Genomic DNA, 17,706 nt, shown 5'->3' on the forward strand with positions numbered 1-17,706 from the left:
GAGCTGATGTTCTTCTGGGAGGAATTCACCTCCTGTTTCTTGCCTCCTCCCTCCACCCTGCCATTTTGCTAAATCAATTTATTGCCTTGCAAAGCCTGCAAACAAAGCCTTCCAAGGCAGTAAAGATCCCATCCACTTAGAGGCCTTTTCTGTTAATATCCTAAAAATGCTGTCACCGATCCTTGGGTTGGAGTGCAGCCTGTCCTGCCCAATCTCCTGTGGCCAGCCCAGCTCCCTGGGCTTCCCTGTCCTGCTATTCCCTTGACCTTAACAAGGATTTGCTGTGCTCTGCTTCCCATTTTCACCAGCAATCCACTGATCTGACTTGGGCTTTGTGCCAGGTCTCCATGACTTTGTGTTCTTTGGTATCAGAAGCCTTCTGTGTCATCTCCAAGAAGGGGAAAAAAATTCCTTTAATAAAGACCCATTTCTATAGAATTCAGCGTGAGGAAAAGAAGGAAAGGGAGGAACAAATATTAATTGATTCCAGTTTATACAAGTGGGTCAAGGATTTGATGTTTTGGTGAAAAACAGAGGGAAGATGGGATGAATTCAGCAGTGTTGGAAACTCTGGTGCTCTTCAATTCCTTTGGATTATCCAGGAAAGCTTTAATTCTCAGAATTTTGTACCCAATAAATATTCTTGGAGAGTGATTCTGGTCATTCCTTACATGAGCCCAAATTGTGAATTTGAAGTGGCTGAAAACCTGGTGTTGGGATTAGATGATATCAAAGATTTTTCCCAGCCCATTGTATGATTTTGTAATTACTGTTAAGAAAGCAAGATAGCAACCCTGAGATCTTTGAGCACTGCTTCCTCCTTTCAAGAATTTAGAAGGAGAATTTATTAATTTAGAGGGATAATTATTAATTTGAGCCGGACAGAAATCTAGGGCATATGCAAATAGAGCACTTAGGTCATTTTGTGTTCCTAATGAATTTGAAGATTCCAAGTCTTGTCAAACTTCCAGTTTGTAGCCAGAGCTGGTAAAATATCCTGAGCAGAATACTTTGATTCAAGTCTTGATTAACATTTTTGGCTGGTATTTTCCATAATGGGCAGCCTGTTCTTCAGGAGACTTTTGGGAATATTTATGTTCGGGACAAAAAAAGACAAACATTTAAATGTATCTTTTAGAAATCGGTTCAATCTCAAATTCTTTGAGTAATTCCAATGCTGCTGGAAGTGGAGCACAGTTCCAAAGAGCAGCTGTGTGACATCGATGAATTTCCTGGTTTTCTCTTATAAAATGGTGGGGTTTGGGATGAGCTTCACTCTACCTGTAGAAGATTTAAGATGTCTTGTGGTTAAAAGTCATAAATGTGGTAAAAATTTGCCATGCTCAACTGGGCAAAGGCCTTTCCCTGTGAGAGTCTGTTCAAAAACAAGACTTACATTGAAGGGCACGAAACAGAAACCTCAGAATTTTATTCTTAAAAGAAGATTTGAGCACAGAAACCCAACATTCACTTCCATAACTTCCCAGTGCCCTGAGGGTTTCCTGGTGGGACATCTGCTGAGCCAGATTCTGCAATCTGCCTGCATCAGCTGTGTTTGTAGCCACGTGGGGTGTTGATGATTGCACACTAAGTGATAACTCAAGATGTAGGCTTGTGTTTCTGCCTCTCTGCATTTGTTCTGGAAAGGTGTAAACGATGATTAAAGCATCAGGGAAATGGTTCATGCATAATAGATTTGAGGAGGAACTCAACAGAACTTGGAAGACACTTTCAATTCCAAGAGTGGAGAAGGCTCCTGTGGGGATGGATCCAGAGATGAATTTCAATACAAGGATCATGTCCTTTGGAGCCATGATTGAGGTCTCCTGTGCTGAGGTGATTTATGGTCACCTTGTTAACAGGAGGTGGAAGTCTTGTTCTGGGGTAAATCCAGGCCTTGTTCTGGGGTAAATCTGCCTCTTGAGGGGGATTTGGAAGAGCTGCTGCCCTCCCATCCATCTAAGTGGCCTCTGAGGACGTTTATCCAAAGCTGGTTTTTCATGAACTCTTTTCACAGCCTTGCTCTCATTCTTCCTTTGATTTCTTCCCTTCCCCCCTCGACCTCTTAAAGTGGTAAAACAGATTCCAAACTCCTGGCATGTGGTGCTGTAGGTCTTAAAGAAATCTGCTCCTACCAAGTTTAAAACCATCTGATTCCCTCAAGATGCAATTAATGACAAAGCACTGAACATTTAAACTTCAGAATCAGGGTAAGGCATTGATGTCATTACTGTGATGTTCTCTACTTCTTTGTGTCTCCTCAGACTGTGTCCTCAGGTCAAGTGGCACTGCTTCTGTCTGGATCCTATTTTGGATAATTTCCCAAAGGTCTCTTTACAGATTTTGCCTTGATTTTGATGGCTTCCCTCCAAGGCTAAACATCCTATTGTTATCAGGATATTTTGTCTTGAAAGATTTTTCTCCCCAGTTTTTTTCCCTTGGGGAGGAATGCCTCACATCAGTTGTGTGAATCAGGAGCCAGCTCCAGGACAAAGCTCTTTTTACTTCTGTAACATACCTTAGGATCCCTGAGGCTGGAAAATCCCTGCCAGCCCATGGAGTGCCAGCTGTGCCCAGTGCCCACCTTGTGCCCAGCCCAGAGCACTGAGTGCCACCTCCAGCCCTTGCTGGGACACCTGCAGGGCTGGGCACTGCAAAGCTCCCTGGGCAGCCCCTGCCAAGGCCTGAGCACCCTTTGCATGCAGAAATTGCTGCTGCTGTCCAAGCTGAGCCTCCCCTGGCCCAGCTTGAGGCCCTTTGCCCTTGTCCTGTCCCTGTTCCCTGGCAGCACAGCCCGGCCCCCCCTGGCTGTCCCCTCCTGGCAGGGAGTTGTGCAGAGCCACAAGGGCCCTCCTGGGATGTGTTGTCACTTTGGGAATCGGGACATTGTTGAAACAGCTGGATTGAAGCCCAAATTTTGCAAAATCTGACTGCCTTACGCTCAGGGGTAGAACTTTCCCTCTTCTCAGTTGTGTGCTGAGGACCAAAGTGATGGCCAAGGAGTAAAATTCAGATTAGATGAAGTAAATTTCTTACTCCAGACAGTTTCTTTAGCTTGGAACAAGTGTAGAGAGAATTGTGAGCAAACCCACACTTCATTTATGGGCTTTTATATTTTTTACTTCGTTTATATCACACAGCTGGGGGGCAAAATAGAACATATCAATTAGCAACTGAATTAAGCCATTAATCTGTTCTGTTCAGCAGATATTCCTCTGATTCACTTCATGTTTTGGAGAGAGGAAATGTGTCCCTGAACCCTCTACCTGAGGTGAGGTGCACAGCAGTATCTGGGGCTTCCCCTGTGGCTCCTGCAGGCAGTTTGCAAAAGCCCTGAAGCATGGGATGTCCTTGTTTTAATCTGCATAATTAAATCTATTGTTGTTTGGAGAGGAAACAACTGGGACTAGAGTGTTTTCTCTGTTCTGATGATTTCCTGAACAAGCCCGAGTGTTTAGCTGGCATGAGAGAGATTTCTTTGTGTGTGTTCTTGCTTTTATTCCTGTCTGTATTCCTCTAGGACAGAAATATTACAGTGTCATGGGAAATATTTGTTGCTACAGCAGCTTTGCTGATCAAGATTTCACTTGATGTCTGTAATGTCTCTTTCTTGCAGCAAGGAATCATTGGGAATTTGTCTTTTCCATGTTTTAAACTGCTGGAGGGCAGGGCTGGATGGGGTATTGGGAATGAGGAATTGTTCCCTGGCAGGGTGGGCAGGCCCTGGCACAGGGTGCCCAGAGCAGCTGGGGCTGCCCCTGCATCCCTGGCAGTGCCCAAGGCCAGGCTGGACTCTGGGGCTTGGAGCAGCCTGGGACAGTGGAAGGTGGAACTGGATGGGTTTTGATATCCCTTCCAGTCCAAACCAGTCTGATTTCTGAGGTAGGGTTGGAATTTTTTTGAGTTTCTTGTGTTTGACAGAGGAGTGCAAGGTCACCCAAGTGTCTTTCCTGAGCCCTTGTCCTTCTCTGGTGTCTCTTTTTTGAAATGATGGCAGCAAACCCTTTGTTTAATGCTCCAGGGGTTTCCTATTGTCCTATATAATGTCATTCTAATTTAGTCCCTCTTCTTCTCCCTCCTAATGCTCCCCAGCATTTTGTTTACTTCAGCTCTGTACCTACAGCCTCTCCCTGTGCCTCCTCCTCAGAGGGGAAAATAGCTGAAAAGCTGACAAATTCCCAATTCCTCTCTGCATACATGAATATCTTATTTGTCCCAGAGTACCTTTTTAGCCAAATGAAGATTCCTTTCCCGAGCTGCCCAGGTATTCAGTGCATTTAGATCCTCACAGAGCTGCTGACAACCCTCTGTTTGTAGCCAGGGTTGAACTCTGGAGCTGGCAGACTTTCACCTGGCACTTAATTCCACACTCTGACACCTTCCCCTCCTCACCCAGCAGTAGTAAAGTGCGTGGGCCAGCTCATCTGGCCTCTTAGCTCGTAGTTTTCTCTTGTTTTTACAACTGAATTGCACTAAAGTGGTGTTTCCTGCAGTTCAGCCTTTTATTTTGGACAGCCAACCTCACACCCCACAGGGCTTTCCTTTCTCTTCCATCTCTCTTTATACATTTCAGGAGAAAAGCCACAGAAATTGAGGGAACAGATTCAAAGTACCCCTAATCTCAGGCCTGCTGCCAATCCCATGGAATATATGCCTGGTTTGAAAGGCATCTCTTCTGACATTGAATCAAAACTCATTTTATCTTTAGAATGAATATTTCTTTCTAACATTATGTTCTTGCTGCCAGGGCCTTTTTTGTCCCTCCCTATGACCATGTTCACAGGGGTCTGAGGGTGAGGGAAGAGATGAGGATCTGACTCCATGTTTCAGAAGGCTGATTTATTATTTTATTATATATATTACATTAAAACTATACTAAAAGAATAGAAGAAAGGATTTCATCAGAAGGCTCGCTAAGAATAGGAAAAGAATGATAACAAAGGCTTGTGTCTCAGACAGAGAGTCTGAGCCAGCTGACTGTGATTGGCCATTAATTAGAAACAACCAACATGAGACCAATCCCAGATGCACCTGTTGCATTGCACAGCAGCAGAGAATCATTGGTTACATTTTGTTATTGAGGCCTCTCAGCTTCTCAGGAGAAAAAATCCTAAGGAAAGGATTTTTCATAAAATGTGTCTGTGACACGTCCCCATCCTGGCAGCCTCAGGACACTGTGGACACAGCCCCAGGAGGGGATGCCTCACTGAGCACTGCTTACCTGTAGTTACCTTTCTGCTGCAAGCCACAGGAAAGCCTCTCCCCCTTTCTTCAGAGGAGCTGTCTCAGGATCGTGTCCAGAACTCCACCCTCTCTCCTGTAGGAATATCATGACTTCCAAGTGTGCTCCCCTTCCCTGAGTTCAGCAATGAGCAGGAATCTGTGCTGGGTGTCACCTGTTTGGTGGCATGAACAGCCACACTGGCATCTCTCAGGTTCACCCCTGTGCTGAAATTCCTTCTTCAAGTGTTGTGGACTAAGCAGCTTCCAGGATGGATTGGCATTGCTCACTCTTCTGTGGAAAGGGAAAGCCATGAAAAGGCTGATCTAGAGCAGAGGCTGGACAGAGTTAAGGAATAAAGGAGGGATTTATTAAAAGGATCTCCTCCATGGATCCACCTTGGGCAGCACAAGAGCCCAGCCAGGGCTGCACCCAAGGTGAACCAAAATGGGCACAAAATGGACACCTGGTCACAGGGTCTGTCACTTTGATCAGTTCTGCTCCATTTGCATATTGGAGTTAATTGTCCAATTCCAGCTTTAGGTTATGGAGTCCCATCCTTGTTTTTCTCTCTTCAGCCCACGTTGTTTGTGCTCTTGGGCCTGAGATTTGGATCATTTGTCCTTGGTCCCCAGCTGGAGCAGGAATTGTTTTGTCTCCCTGCTCTGTGCACAGAGCTCACCATCCCTTAATGTGAAGCTCAGACCCACACACCAAAGCAGCACAGAATCTGAAATATATAAAAGCTAAGACTTAGGGCATGATGGCCCGACTGCCCATCATGAACTTTGTCTTCTGTGTTTTCCTTCCCCCTGAGTGCCTTGGGTACCCTCTCCTCTGTGCTCTTGTTTGATGGTGAGGGATTTTTATCCTGGTGTCTCTGCTTCTGAGCCTTGGGAGAGTTTATATTGCTGCAGGTAAAAGAGGTCTCTTTCCTCCTTTGTGAAGCTTGGTTTATCATCACAGGATCCCAGAATAGTTTGGATTGGGAGGGACCTTGAATCCCATCCATTCCCACCCCTGCCATGGGCAGGGACACCTTCCACCATCCCAGGCTGCTCCCAGCCCCAGTGTCCAGCCTGGCCTTGGGCACTGCCAGGGATGCAGGGGCAGCCCCAGCTGCTCTGGGCACCTGTGCCAGGGCCTGCCCACCCTGCTCTTCCTTCCCAATATCCCATCCAGCCCTGCTCTCTTTCAGTTTAAAGCCATTCTGCCTCATCCTGGCACTCCAGATCTTTATCCAAGCTCCTTCTCCAGCCTCAGAGGTTCAGATCTGATGCCTGAACTTGTGATAATGCCCTGGCAGGAATGGGGTGCCTCACTGATGTGCCATGGGGAGCTCCCTGTGTGTCCATGTTGTGCTGGTTGTTTCCAGCCTATTCAACTTCACCAGCTCAACCCAATGTCTTCTCAACATCAGGGTTTTTAATGGAATTCATGGAAATGTCAGCTCAGTACCAATGAAAATATTAAGTGGGATGATGGAAAGTGAGTGGAAGAGGGGGAGAATGTTATCAGGAACCTGTGGATGTGTGCAGGCTGTCCATTCCTGGAGTGATCTCTGCATCTTTGAGTGCATTTCCTTGTTTGTTTTGCCCATTCTCCCACATCTGGCCTCTGTCAGAGACAAACTTGTGACCTTATGTGAGTGTAAGGGTGCTGTTCATTCAAGGACTGTCAGAAAGCAATGTTGTTTTTTTCCTTTATGAGATGTTACAGGAAATTGGTGAAACAATCTTAGTTACTTTGACAGCTTTTGATATTTGAGAATAGCCCACTTGTAAAACATTCCTTTGAGTGATGTGTTATTGCTGGCTTGTTATCTCTGGTTTTGGTGGTATTCCTGGATTTCCTTCAATGATCTGACTGTTACTTGGATATCTTAATAGTTCCTTAAATACAAACATTTTAAACCCATTTTGGCTGATCTTTTAGAAATAACTAACAGCACAAGCCCTATGAGTAAAGTATCTAAATAAATAATGTTTCATGTCCAACAAAACTGCTTAACCCATTCCCAGGGATGTGCTGCATTTGCACTCAGGAAATTGCTGGAGCCATTTGAAATGTAGGATTGAGGTTTTTGTTGTGCATCACTTCCCTGTGGCTGCTCCCTCCAGCTCCAAGTTTGCTGGTGCTGGTGTGGAATTGTCTCTGTTGCACAGCATTGGGGTGAGGTGCAGTGCTTTTCCCTGGATTTCCCTGTTTCTTAACCCAATCCAGGGCTGAGCCCCAGCGTGGGCAGCAGGGGAGGGGGGGATTCTGCCCCTGTGCCCTGGGCTCAGGTGAGACCCCACCTGCAGAGCTGCCCCAGCCCTGGGGCCAGCACAGGAGGGACCTGGAGCTGCTGCAGAGAGCCCAGGGCAGGCACCAGGATGGGCAGAGGGATGGAGCAGCTCTGCTGGGAGGAAAGGCTGGCACAGCTGGGGCTGCTCACTTGGAGAGGAGAAGCTCTGGGGTCACCAAACTGGGGCCTTGCAGGGCCTGAAGGAGCTACAGGAAACATGGAGAGATATTTTGGACAAGGGATGGAGGGACAGGACAAGGGGCAATGGCTTCCCACTGCCAGAGGGGAAATCTTGGTGAAATATGTGCAAGAAATTCCTCCCTGGCAGGGTGGGCAGGCCCTGGCACAGGTGCCCAGAGCAGCTGGGGCTGCCCCTGCATCCCTGGCAGTGCCCAAGGCCAGGCTGGACTTTGGGGCTGGGAGCAGCCTGGGACAGTGGAAGGTGTCCCTGCCATGGCAGGGGTGGCACTGGATGGGCTTTAAGGTCCCTTCTAACCCAAACCAGTCTGGGATTTACACCCAGGGCTGTGTTGAACAAGATGTGAATTTTGTGGGCTGAATTTTGGCCCAGCTCAGCAGGGCCTGAGCAGGGAGGAGCAGTTGTACCTGCCCATGGATGGGGGGATGGATCTGCAAGGTCTCTGCCAACCCAAACCATTTCTATACCAGAAATCCCTGGCATGTGTAGCCTACCTGCAGCCTGAAAACCCTCCCTGTAGCAGCCAGGAACAATCTGAAAATCCCTGTGCTTGCATTTCTCCTCCCAAAGTCATCTCCATAATTTTCCCATCTCCACAATGTCTTGCGAGATCCCATCTTTACCTCTATTCTGTTCCTCAGAAGCCATTTCTTGCTGGATATTTGGCCAAGGAGATACTCAAGCAGATCAAACCCCACCTGTGGGTGTTTAAATCCATTCCCAGCAACTCTGGAGGGCACTCGGTGCCAGCTGTCCCTGGATGAGTGCCCTGTGCCCATCCCAGCACATGGGCACACCCCAGCTCTGAACACCTGAATCACCCACAGATCCAGCAGGACAAAAAAAGCTGGGAATGCTCCATCAGTTCCTGCATTCAGCAGTGGGCAGGAGCGTTTCTGAGAGTCTGGAAGGGTGGGAGACAAGGATTTCTTTGGGAGATTTGGAGGCCAAGTGTCTTGGAATAGCCAGCCTGGGTGGATGAGAGCCCTTGGGTGTTCTGTGTTGTAAGGAAAGCAGGGATCCACAAAATCCAGGGAGTTTCAGAGAGGTTTTACCCCTTGGAGTCTCTGCTTTGTGTTATGTAATCCCAGGGGAGGATCCTTGGAGAGCAAATGCTCTGGCAAGGGAGGAATGGGGAAGGTTTTGGGATGGAATCCAATACCTGTCTTGCAGTAAAAGCAAGGAAACCAATCTTTGGACATTGCTATTGAATTATATTTTTATTATTAGCACTTTAATGTGTAACTTTAGCTGTGTGGGCATATTTTGTGAAGGCAAAGGTTATTGAAGAATGAACTGAGCTGCTCCTGCCTAATATGGGTTGTATTTCTTTTAATTTTTTTATGTTAATGTTATTTTTCAGCTGAAGCCTCCTGGCTCTGATATCAGGTTTAGGATATCTCTGCTCTCTCTTCTTTCTGGAGGTACTATCTGCACAGCAGGGATTTCAAATGAACAGTGGCACAGCCAAACAGCTTTTGTGACTCAAAACCTTCTGTGGAAACAACATTTCATAGGTGAAGTCCCTACAGAGGGGCTGGAAACAAGAATAAATAAATTCACAATGTATGGAAAAAAGGGTTTTGTGGACAGGAATGAATGATGAAGAGCTGTAATCCTGTTAATCCATCCAACAGCTGCATTGCTTGTTCAAAACACAGGAAAAAAAATCACTGCTAGTGGTGGAAGCAGGAAACAAAAGTGCTGCTCTCTCCCTTCCTCAGTTATCCCATAAAACTTCTCTATTTCTGTGAGTTTAGTTGAGTTTTCTCTGTGCAAACCTTCCATCTATTTATCAGTCTTCTTTGTTCAGTGGCAATCAGCAGCATTAAATAGTTTTAATCCTTTTAAATCAGCATCTGTAGGATGTTCTGCTGGCAGGAGGGTGGAAAAGGACCCTTGGAGTGTCTGGAAGGTTTCCCTGCCCACAGCAGCAGTGGAATGAAATGAGATTTAAGGTCCCTTCCAGCCCAAACCATTCTGGGATTCTCTGGCCACCACTGGTACTCAGAGACAGAAAATAAAGAACTTTATAATTGAACTTTACAATTGTACAGTATAATTATGATTACAATTATAATTGTAGGAAAATAGCTGTTTTGGAGGTTTTGGGGGTGCAAAATGGAAATAAGCATAGGGATTTCTGCATTGAAGTAAAAATGGCTTATTAATTGACTTTTACATTGACTTTTTCCCAGCCAGGCCTAGGGACAGCTGTGGTGTTCTCAATGAAGTTTGAAATGACTTTTTTGAGTTTTTTTGAGGCTTTACTTGGGCCTTGCAGTGGCATCATCTTAGAGAGTCATTTCTGCCAGAAAGGCACAGAAAATAACAGGCTTAAAGAGTGGGGCAGGAAAGGCATAAACTCAGTAGTCCTTAGAAGAATGAGGGCAAGCAGGAATATTTGAAGATGAATTATTTGAATGTAGATACAGAGAAAATGCTGAGGAATTTCAAGTTGCTGGTGAAATTTTACTCAGATCCTCACATAAATTGCTTTTTTTTTTCCTGGTTCTTGTGTCTTTCCTTTCTAAAAATGTTGCCTCCAAGTGAGGGTAAAAACTCAAGAGGTTGATTACACAAGGCAAAGGGAGAGATGCAGCATCAATATTCCACTTTTTTCATGTGTTTACTTATGTGGAACTGACCCAGCAGCTGGGAAAAGAAAATTGAGGTGGGAGCAGGTTTGATCTTGAAATTTCATCTCAAAAATCTTCACATTCCTGAAAGGTCTCATCCAAGGAGATGAGGATGATAAAATCCAACTCAATTGTGCCAGTCCCAGAGCATGAGAGCACTTGAACAGGATTGAGTAAATGCAAGAGTCCATAGGCTGAAATACTCATGTGTTAATTGCTCAAGGAGTGTCAGTGCAATAAAACCTGGAGTAGTGTTTGGATTTTTGGAACCTCCAAAGCTGGAGAAAAGGGCTGGATTTGCACTGTAAATTATTCACTGTAGCACCAGCACAGCCAAATATTTGCTTATGCTCGAATGATTCTTCAGGAAAGCATTTAAGCAGATATTTGACTTCAGCAAACAGAGTTAGTCACACTTGCAGCTGAATCAGAGCCAGAACTGGTTTTAACTCAAAGGTGAAATCTTCCTTCCCTGGCTTTTCTCCTGCTTGGAGGGGGCTGTGGGATCTGGCACTGGGCATGGGAGGGAGCCTGTGGGCTGACATTCACCCTTCCAGGATGCTCCAAGCTACCAGAGGGGATTGCTGAGCTCCTGAGCTGGAATTTGGGTTTATTTTTGTGGTTAAGCCCAGCTGAGGCTGGTCTCCAGCCTGGCAGGTGTGCTCTGCATGTGCCTCACTAGTGAGAGGTGCTTAGGTTTAAAGTTTCTTTTTCTGCTCAAGCCCCAGGTGAGGGTGTTTTCCAGCAGATGTGCCCCACCAATGAGAGGGGCTCAGGGCTTGGGTGTGGGAGGGACCTTGTGGGATGAGATTCGCCTTTCCAGGATGTCCTGAACTATCAGAGGTGAGCCTTGAGCTGGAATTTGGGTTTGGTTTTGTGGTTAAGCCCAGCTGAGGCTCTTCTCCAGCCTGGCAGATGTGCTCTGGATGTGCTCCACCAGTGAGGAGGGGTCCTGGCCATGGAAAGGGAGGCTGTGGGCTGATCTTCAGCCTTCCAGGATGTCCCAAGCTGCCAGAGAGGTTCCTTGAGCTGGATTTAGGGTTTATTTTTGTGGTTAAGCCCCATCTTAGGCTATTCTCCATCCTAGCGGGCGTGCTCTGGATGTGCCCCACCAGTGAGAGGAGCTCAGGGCATGGGAAGGGAGGCTGTGAGCTGATCTTCAGCCTTCCAGGATGTCCCAAGCTGCCAAAGGTGATCCCTGAGCTGGAATGCTGGAATTAAAGTTTCTTTTTCTGCTTAAGCCCCAGGTGAGGGTGTTTTCCAGCAGATGTGCCCCACCAATGAAAGGGTGGGGTGTGGGAGGGACCTTGTGGGATGAGATTCCCCTTTCCAGGATGTCCTGAACTATCAGATGTGAGCCTTGAGCTGGAATTTGGGTTTGGTTTTGTGGTTAAGCCCAGCTGAGGCTGGTCTCCAGCCTGGCAGGTGTGCTCTGCATGTGCCTCACTAATGAGAAGTGCTCAGGGTCTGGGAGGGACCTTGTGGGATGAGATTCCCCTTTCCAGGATGTCCTGAGCTACCAGAGGTGAGCCCTGAGCTGGAATTGGGGTTTATTTTTGTGGTTAAGCCCAGCTGAGGCTATTCTCCATCCTAGCGGGTGTGCTCTGGATGTGCCCCACCAGTGAGGAGGGGCCCTGGCCATGGGAAAGGAGGCTGTGGGCTGATCTTCAGCCTTCCAGGATGTCCCAAGCTGCCAAAGGTGATCCCTGAGCTGGAATTAAAGTTTCTTTTTCTGCTTAAGCCGCAGGTGAGGGTGTTTTCCAGCAGATGTGCCCCACCAGTGAAAGGGTGGGGTGTGGGAGGGACCTTGTGGGATGAGATTTGCCTTTCCAGGATGTCCTGAGCTACCAGAGTCGAGCCCTGAGCTGGAGTTGGGTGTGGTTCTGTGGGTAAGCCTCAGGTGAGGGTGTTTTCCAGCCCCAGGGAGAGGGGCTCAGGAGCTGCTCATCACAAGGGACCCCCCTGAGATACTCCATGGAATTCATGGGGATGAATTCCATCCCAGGTGAGGTGATTGAGTGTTGATCAGCAACACTGTGAGGCAAAACAGATTTTGGGGTGTTTTTTTGGTGTGTGTGTCTGTTCTGTGGTTAAATAATGTTCTGGAAGCTTTTTGGTCGTGCTGGCACTTGAGCAGAATTGTTGAGGTGGCAAAAATCAAACATTTGGGACACAGAGTTTTTAATGAACTGTAGCTTTAACCCAGGAGCACTGTCAGACTCTAAAGCAAGTTCCTCTCCTTTCTAGCTTCTCCAAGAGGCTTTTTCCTGCTGTTTTACTGGCATTTCTGATTTATTATGGCACCAGTTCTCCACAATAAGCACTTGCACTCCCTGCTTTATGTCTATAAACTTTAAGAGAGTTCAGCTCATCAGTAATAATGATGAATCTTATAAAAAAAAAACTAGTCCACTATAATTTTTTTGCTGTTTTAAAGTAATTCAGTTGCATCAACCTTTAAAAAATAAATACTTTTAAAGATTTATCACAATTGTAGGGTGCAAAGAGCATCCCCACTAAGCAAAATGGGTCACTCCTGATGCTTGAAGGAGTTCAGGCTTGTTGAGTAAATAACAGCACAGATATAAATGGCTGTTCAATTCCTTTTTAAATGCTGAGTTCCTCATCCAGCCACAGCAGTGTCTCAGGAACCGCTGGTTTGGACAAATACATTAAATAGCAAATATTTGTTGATGTGTCTAATGAATTAATAATGCTTACTTAGTGATTGCTGTTGAAGTTTGTCAGGGTTTTCAACCCACTGCAGGAGCAAGAACTGCAAAGGGTTTGCCTCCAAATTGTCTTCAGATTTTGCTGCTTGTGGAGAACACTCAGAAGTTGTTGCTGGTGGCAGTTTGGGTGGTGTGGGCCCTCCCACAGTCCATGTTTCCCATGGAGTTGGGTGGGGATGTGGCAGTTCTGGTGTGAGGCAGCCAATGGCTCTGGCTTGTGGCAAACCTGGCCCAAAATTGAGATTTTCTTGCCTTTTTTTTTTCCCCACTGAATTATTTCAAATAGTCAAGAAAGATGTGGAGCTGTTGGAATGAGTCCAGAGGAGGTCATGGAGCTGCTCCAGGGCTGCAGCCAGGCTGGGAGAGCTGGGGGTGCCCACCTGGAGAGGAGAAGGCTCCAGGGAGAGCTCAGAGCCCCTGCCAGGGCCTAAAGGGGCTCCAGGAGAGCTGGAGAGGGACTGGGGACAAGGGATGGAGGGACAGGACACAGGGAATGGCTCCCAGTGCCAGAGGGCAGGGATGGATGGGACATGGGAATGAGGAATTGTTCCCTGGCAGGGTGGGCAGGCCCTGGCACAGGGTGCTCAGAAAATGGTTATTTATTTTGACCATGGCCATGTTCCCCCTTGCTCCAGCTTCTAATGAATGCCAAGTTTGAAATCCTGTAATAACACCAGATCTAAAAGGAAATAATTATTGGAAATTACTTATTATTCTTCCTCTACTATATGTCATGTTATTTTTCCTCTAAAGATATTCAAAATGCTTGGATGTCATAACTAATATTTAGATCAATTTACCTTCATCATCTCTTAAAACTTAATGTAAGAGTATTTTTCAGGAAAATACTGAGTCTTGTAGACATTTTGTGTGTCTTTTCTTTACAGATCTTCTCTCATCAATTCATAGTTTTTTCTTTGCCCTGGCTGGCGTTCAACCTTATTTCTTAGAGGTTGTCAACCTTTTGATACTTTGTGGTAAATTATGATTTGTTCTGAGCTATTTCCAAGTTAACAGACTCATTTGAACTTAATAGTGTCATTTTCTGTGCTTTATACTCCTGGCTTTTGGGAGTTTTATTTGTTTTGGGGTTTTTTGTAATTTGGTTGTTTTTTTTTTTCTGATACAAATTGAAGGAAAAACAACAGGATTTTTCTTGTGTTGTAGTCCAGTTGCATAGAGTTGCTTATTCTGGGAGCATCGGTGTTGCTAATCTTGTGGTTTAACTTGACATTTCATCAAAATCAAAAATAAATCTGTCAAGATTCCATCCTAAAAATCTCTCAGGAGCAGACTCCACTCAAGGGTGTCAGCTGAGCTCTGAATAACTTTCTAAAATAGAACATCGTGATTGGCGAGCTGGAATTATTTTGTTTTTCAAGGTTGTAAAATTAAATATCAGAAGCCTCAGAAGTGAGTTTGGGCACTTCTTTGTAGGTGTGATAACACCTCAAATCTCTGGATGGGATTTTTTCCTTAGACTGACCTGAAGACACCATGAATCTCCTGAACTTTTGTATTCTGGGATTTGAGGTGTAAAAGGCTGGAGGCAAATACCACCTAATGGAATTACACTGCTTCAAGTAGAAAAGCAGCTGAGCCCAGTTCCTTCAGGAAATTCTGTTAACAGGGGAGCAAACAGTGGTGAAATACTGAGAAATTCCCATCCCCAAAATGCCCAGGAGGTGTGATAATGATGATTAACCGGAATCTACTTGGGTAATGTGGAAACAGCCTTGATTTCCAAGTAGTCAGCAGGAATGTATCATGGTAAAAGTCATTTTGGGGGTGTTTTTGAAGGTGCTGTTGCAAATTCCAGAATGACTGTGGAATGTGCTAGGTTTGCATGACAGTAACCAAATGAACATTTTTGGGAAGGAGAAGGGAGAGAAAAGGCCCCTTTGAGCAGTTCTGGTCTCCTCTCACATGGGAATTGTAGCTCCTTTGGGAAGAGTCTGGAATTCTCCTACGAGCTGCCTCTAACTTCCCATTTGAGCTGTCAGGGTTGCTGTCTCCTCTCTGAGATTGTGCCCTACGATTCCCTGGGAGAAGCTGATAGTGAGGAGAGAGGAGCTTGGTCTCTTCTCCTAGGGAGTAAGTGAGAGGATGAGAGGAAATGGCCTGAAGTCGTGCTGGGGGAGGTTCAAATGGGATATTGGGGACAGATTCTTCACGGGAAGGGTTGTAAGGTCCTTGATGGAAAGGGTCCTTCATGGAAAGGGTCTTTCATGGAAAGGGTTGTAAAGCACTGGAAAGGGCTGCCCTGGGGCAGTGGTGGAATCTCATCCTTGGAAATGTTCAAGGCAGGTGTGGATGTGGCATCTGAGGACATGGGTTAGTGGTGACCACGGTGCTGGTGCTGCTTGGACTTGATGACCTGAATGGTCTTTTCCAACCTGAAGGATTCTGTGACTCTACAATTCCCTGCTGGAATTTGGTCATAAACAGCTGTAGAAGGGCAAGGGAAGAGAAGGAGGAAGGGAGGGTGCTTTGCATGGCTTGAATTCTGGGGTTCTGTCACCTGGAGCTGCTCTATCAAGACAAACATTGGTCTGAAATGGGAACCAACAGCCCCATGAGATCTGTGCTGGGGCTTTGCTTCTTTCATGGCCCATATTGAAGTTCTTCCTGGAATTGCTGCCTGTTGCAGCCTGCACCAACCTCCTGCTGCTGGACAGGTTGGGAAGGGTCCAGCCTGAGGGGAGGTGGAGCTTGGAAAGGCCTCTCTCCATCCTCCAGCCCTGGATGAGGAGTGGAGCAATGGGTTCAGTGTAGAATTTAAAATGGCTTTGCTGCTGCCCTTGATTTCTCCAGCATATTGGTATTAAAATCCAATCAAGTCACCTGCAATCCATGGCTTTGACAAAGGGAAAAGAGACTGTGCTTGCTGTGAGGGAGCCTCATAAATCACAGGATAGAATCATAGAATTTGAGAATAACCTCAGATGTCCTGGTGATCCCACCCATGTGAGCTGTCCTGCAAGCAAACTCAAGATGTATATATTTTATTTATATTATCAACCACCTAGGAACTTTAAATACTTGAGTAAATATGGGCCACTTCATCTGGTTTATTACATTTCCCTACTTGCTCTCCTTCTGGGGAAAAAACCCAGAGGTTTTCCTCAAACTCTTGGCACACAATTGTTTTGCAGGTTTGTTTGATTGTTAATAAATGCAGCTATTTTTTTATACAGTAACTTGGCTTGTATTGCTGAAAATCTCTCTTCATTCCACACTCCTTGTATTTAACCCCAACATTTTAAATTTGGAGGAATATTTTCAAATAATTCAGTTCTGGGCTGCAGAATTGTGCTAATTCTTTTTATTGGAACCACAAACCAGAGTTGTTTTGTTTTTTTAAACTATCTAATGTTCTGCACTCCAGGTACACTCTGGAGTTCAGCCAAACCTGTCTTGGGGATTTTGGTGGGGGATTTTTTGTTTATTTGGGTGGGTTTTGTTTGTTTTGGGTGGCCTGAGGGGGAGGAAAGGGAGAGCGTTGTGAGGTTTTGTGGGTATCTTTGTTTTGTGGGTTTGGTTTAGTTTTTTTTTGGTTTTTGGGTTTTTTTTGGGTTTTTTTTTGTTTGCTTGCTTTTTGGGTTTTTGATTATTTATTTTGCAGGGGTTTTATGTTTGTTTGTTTTTCTTTATTTTTAATTTTACTTTGTTGATTGTTTTTTTCTGGTGTGGTGTTAGTGGTGTTTTTTTCATTTTCCTGAATACAACCCAACAGCCTCTATCCTTAAAGAAGGCCACCCTCAGGGATCATTGCCATTTTTCCCAGGCAATGCCTTTGAATCCTGAGTCCCTCTGGCCTTTTGCAGTGAGCCCTCATTTTAATCAGTGCAATTTCCCTGCTACAGTTGCTCCTCCAAAGTGCCTGAAAGCAGGAAGGATACCATGAATACTTTATTGCAGGGAAAATATGGAAATCAGATCTGATTTAAGCCAGAACCTTGCATTTTCATGACTTGGAGGGCTGTGCATGCACAGTTATTGAGTTGATGAGTACACACATTAATGCTAATTAGAGGTCCTCCTTCCTTATTTTATTTATTTTTGTGACTGAAACAATACCATGCTCTTAGAGCCTGTGTATCCCCTGTGAAAAAGTTTGTAGTGGCTCAGCTTTGTGCAGATTGAGTAACAAATGTGTCAAATCCCTCTCTTCCAGCTCTGCCTTGAGTGAAGTTTGACAGAAAATGGTCCAGCAGCTTTGTCTCTGGAAATGGTTCACAGTGGGGACGGCACTCGCTGCTGTCCTGGCATGGGCTCTGGCCCAGAATGATGAAGGTAAGGGTTTGGCTGAGGGGTGGAGCTCTGGGAGGGCTGGGATGCCTCTGGAATGGGTTTTTTTTTCCCCAAAAGAAAATAATATTTGATGAAGTAGTTGGGTAGGAAAAGAGGTTCCAAGAAAGAAAGGTCTGGGTGTGTTTTGTGTTTCGTGGCTGCTGCAGCATCCGGTGATGATTGCATTTCCTGAAGCTGTTGATTTAGCAGGCAAGATAAAATCTTCAGTTGTGGTTATTCAGTGTTGGACTCGAGCATCAAAATGGGTTTTGTCTTATTCCTTGTACAAGCTTTAACAGTAAACTTTACTTTGTTCATAAATCACCAGTTGTGGT

The 17,706-nt window shown here is 45.6% G+C and overlaps 1 protein-coding gene across 19 annotated transcripts in view; it reads left to right on the forward strand.

Moving 5' to 3' along the window:
• The window catches only part of PCDH15 (protocadherin related 15), a 642,855-nt gene that overhangs the window by 354,415 nt on the left and 270,734 nt on the right, over nucleotides 1-17,706 (forward strand). For all 19 annotated transcript variants that reach the window (XM_077183412.1, XM_077183413.1, XM_077183407.1 and 16 more), the window contains one exon: nucleotides 17,256-17,374. In XM_077183412.1, coding sequence (XP_077039527.1) covers nucleotides 17,284-17,374 — 91 coding nt within the window. In that variant the 5' untranslated portion in view covers nucleotides 17,256-17,283. The remainder of the gene's footprint in view (nucleotides 1-17,255; nucleotides 17,375-17,706) is intronic.

This window comes from Agelaius phoeniceus, chromosome 9 (assembly GCF_051311805.1).
Source record: "Agelaius phoeniceus isolate bAgePho1 chromosome 9, bAgePho1.hap1, whole genome shotgun sequence".
NCBI classification, from domain to species: domain Eukaryota; kingdom Metazoa; phylum Chordata; class Aves; order Passeriformes; family Icteridae; genus Agelaius; species Agelaius phoeniceus.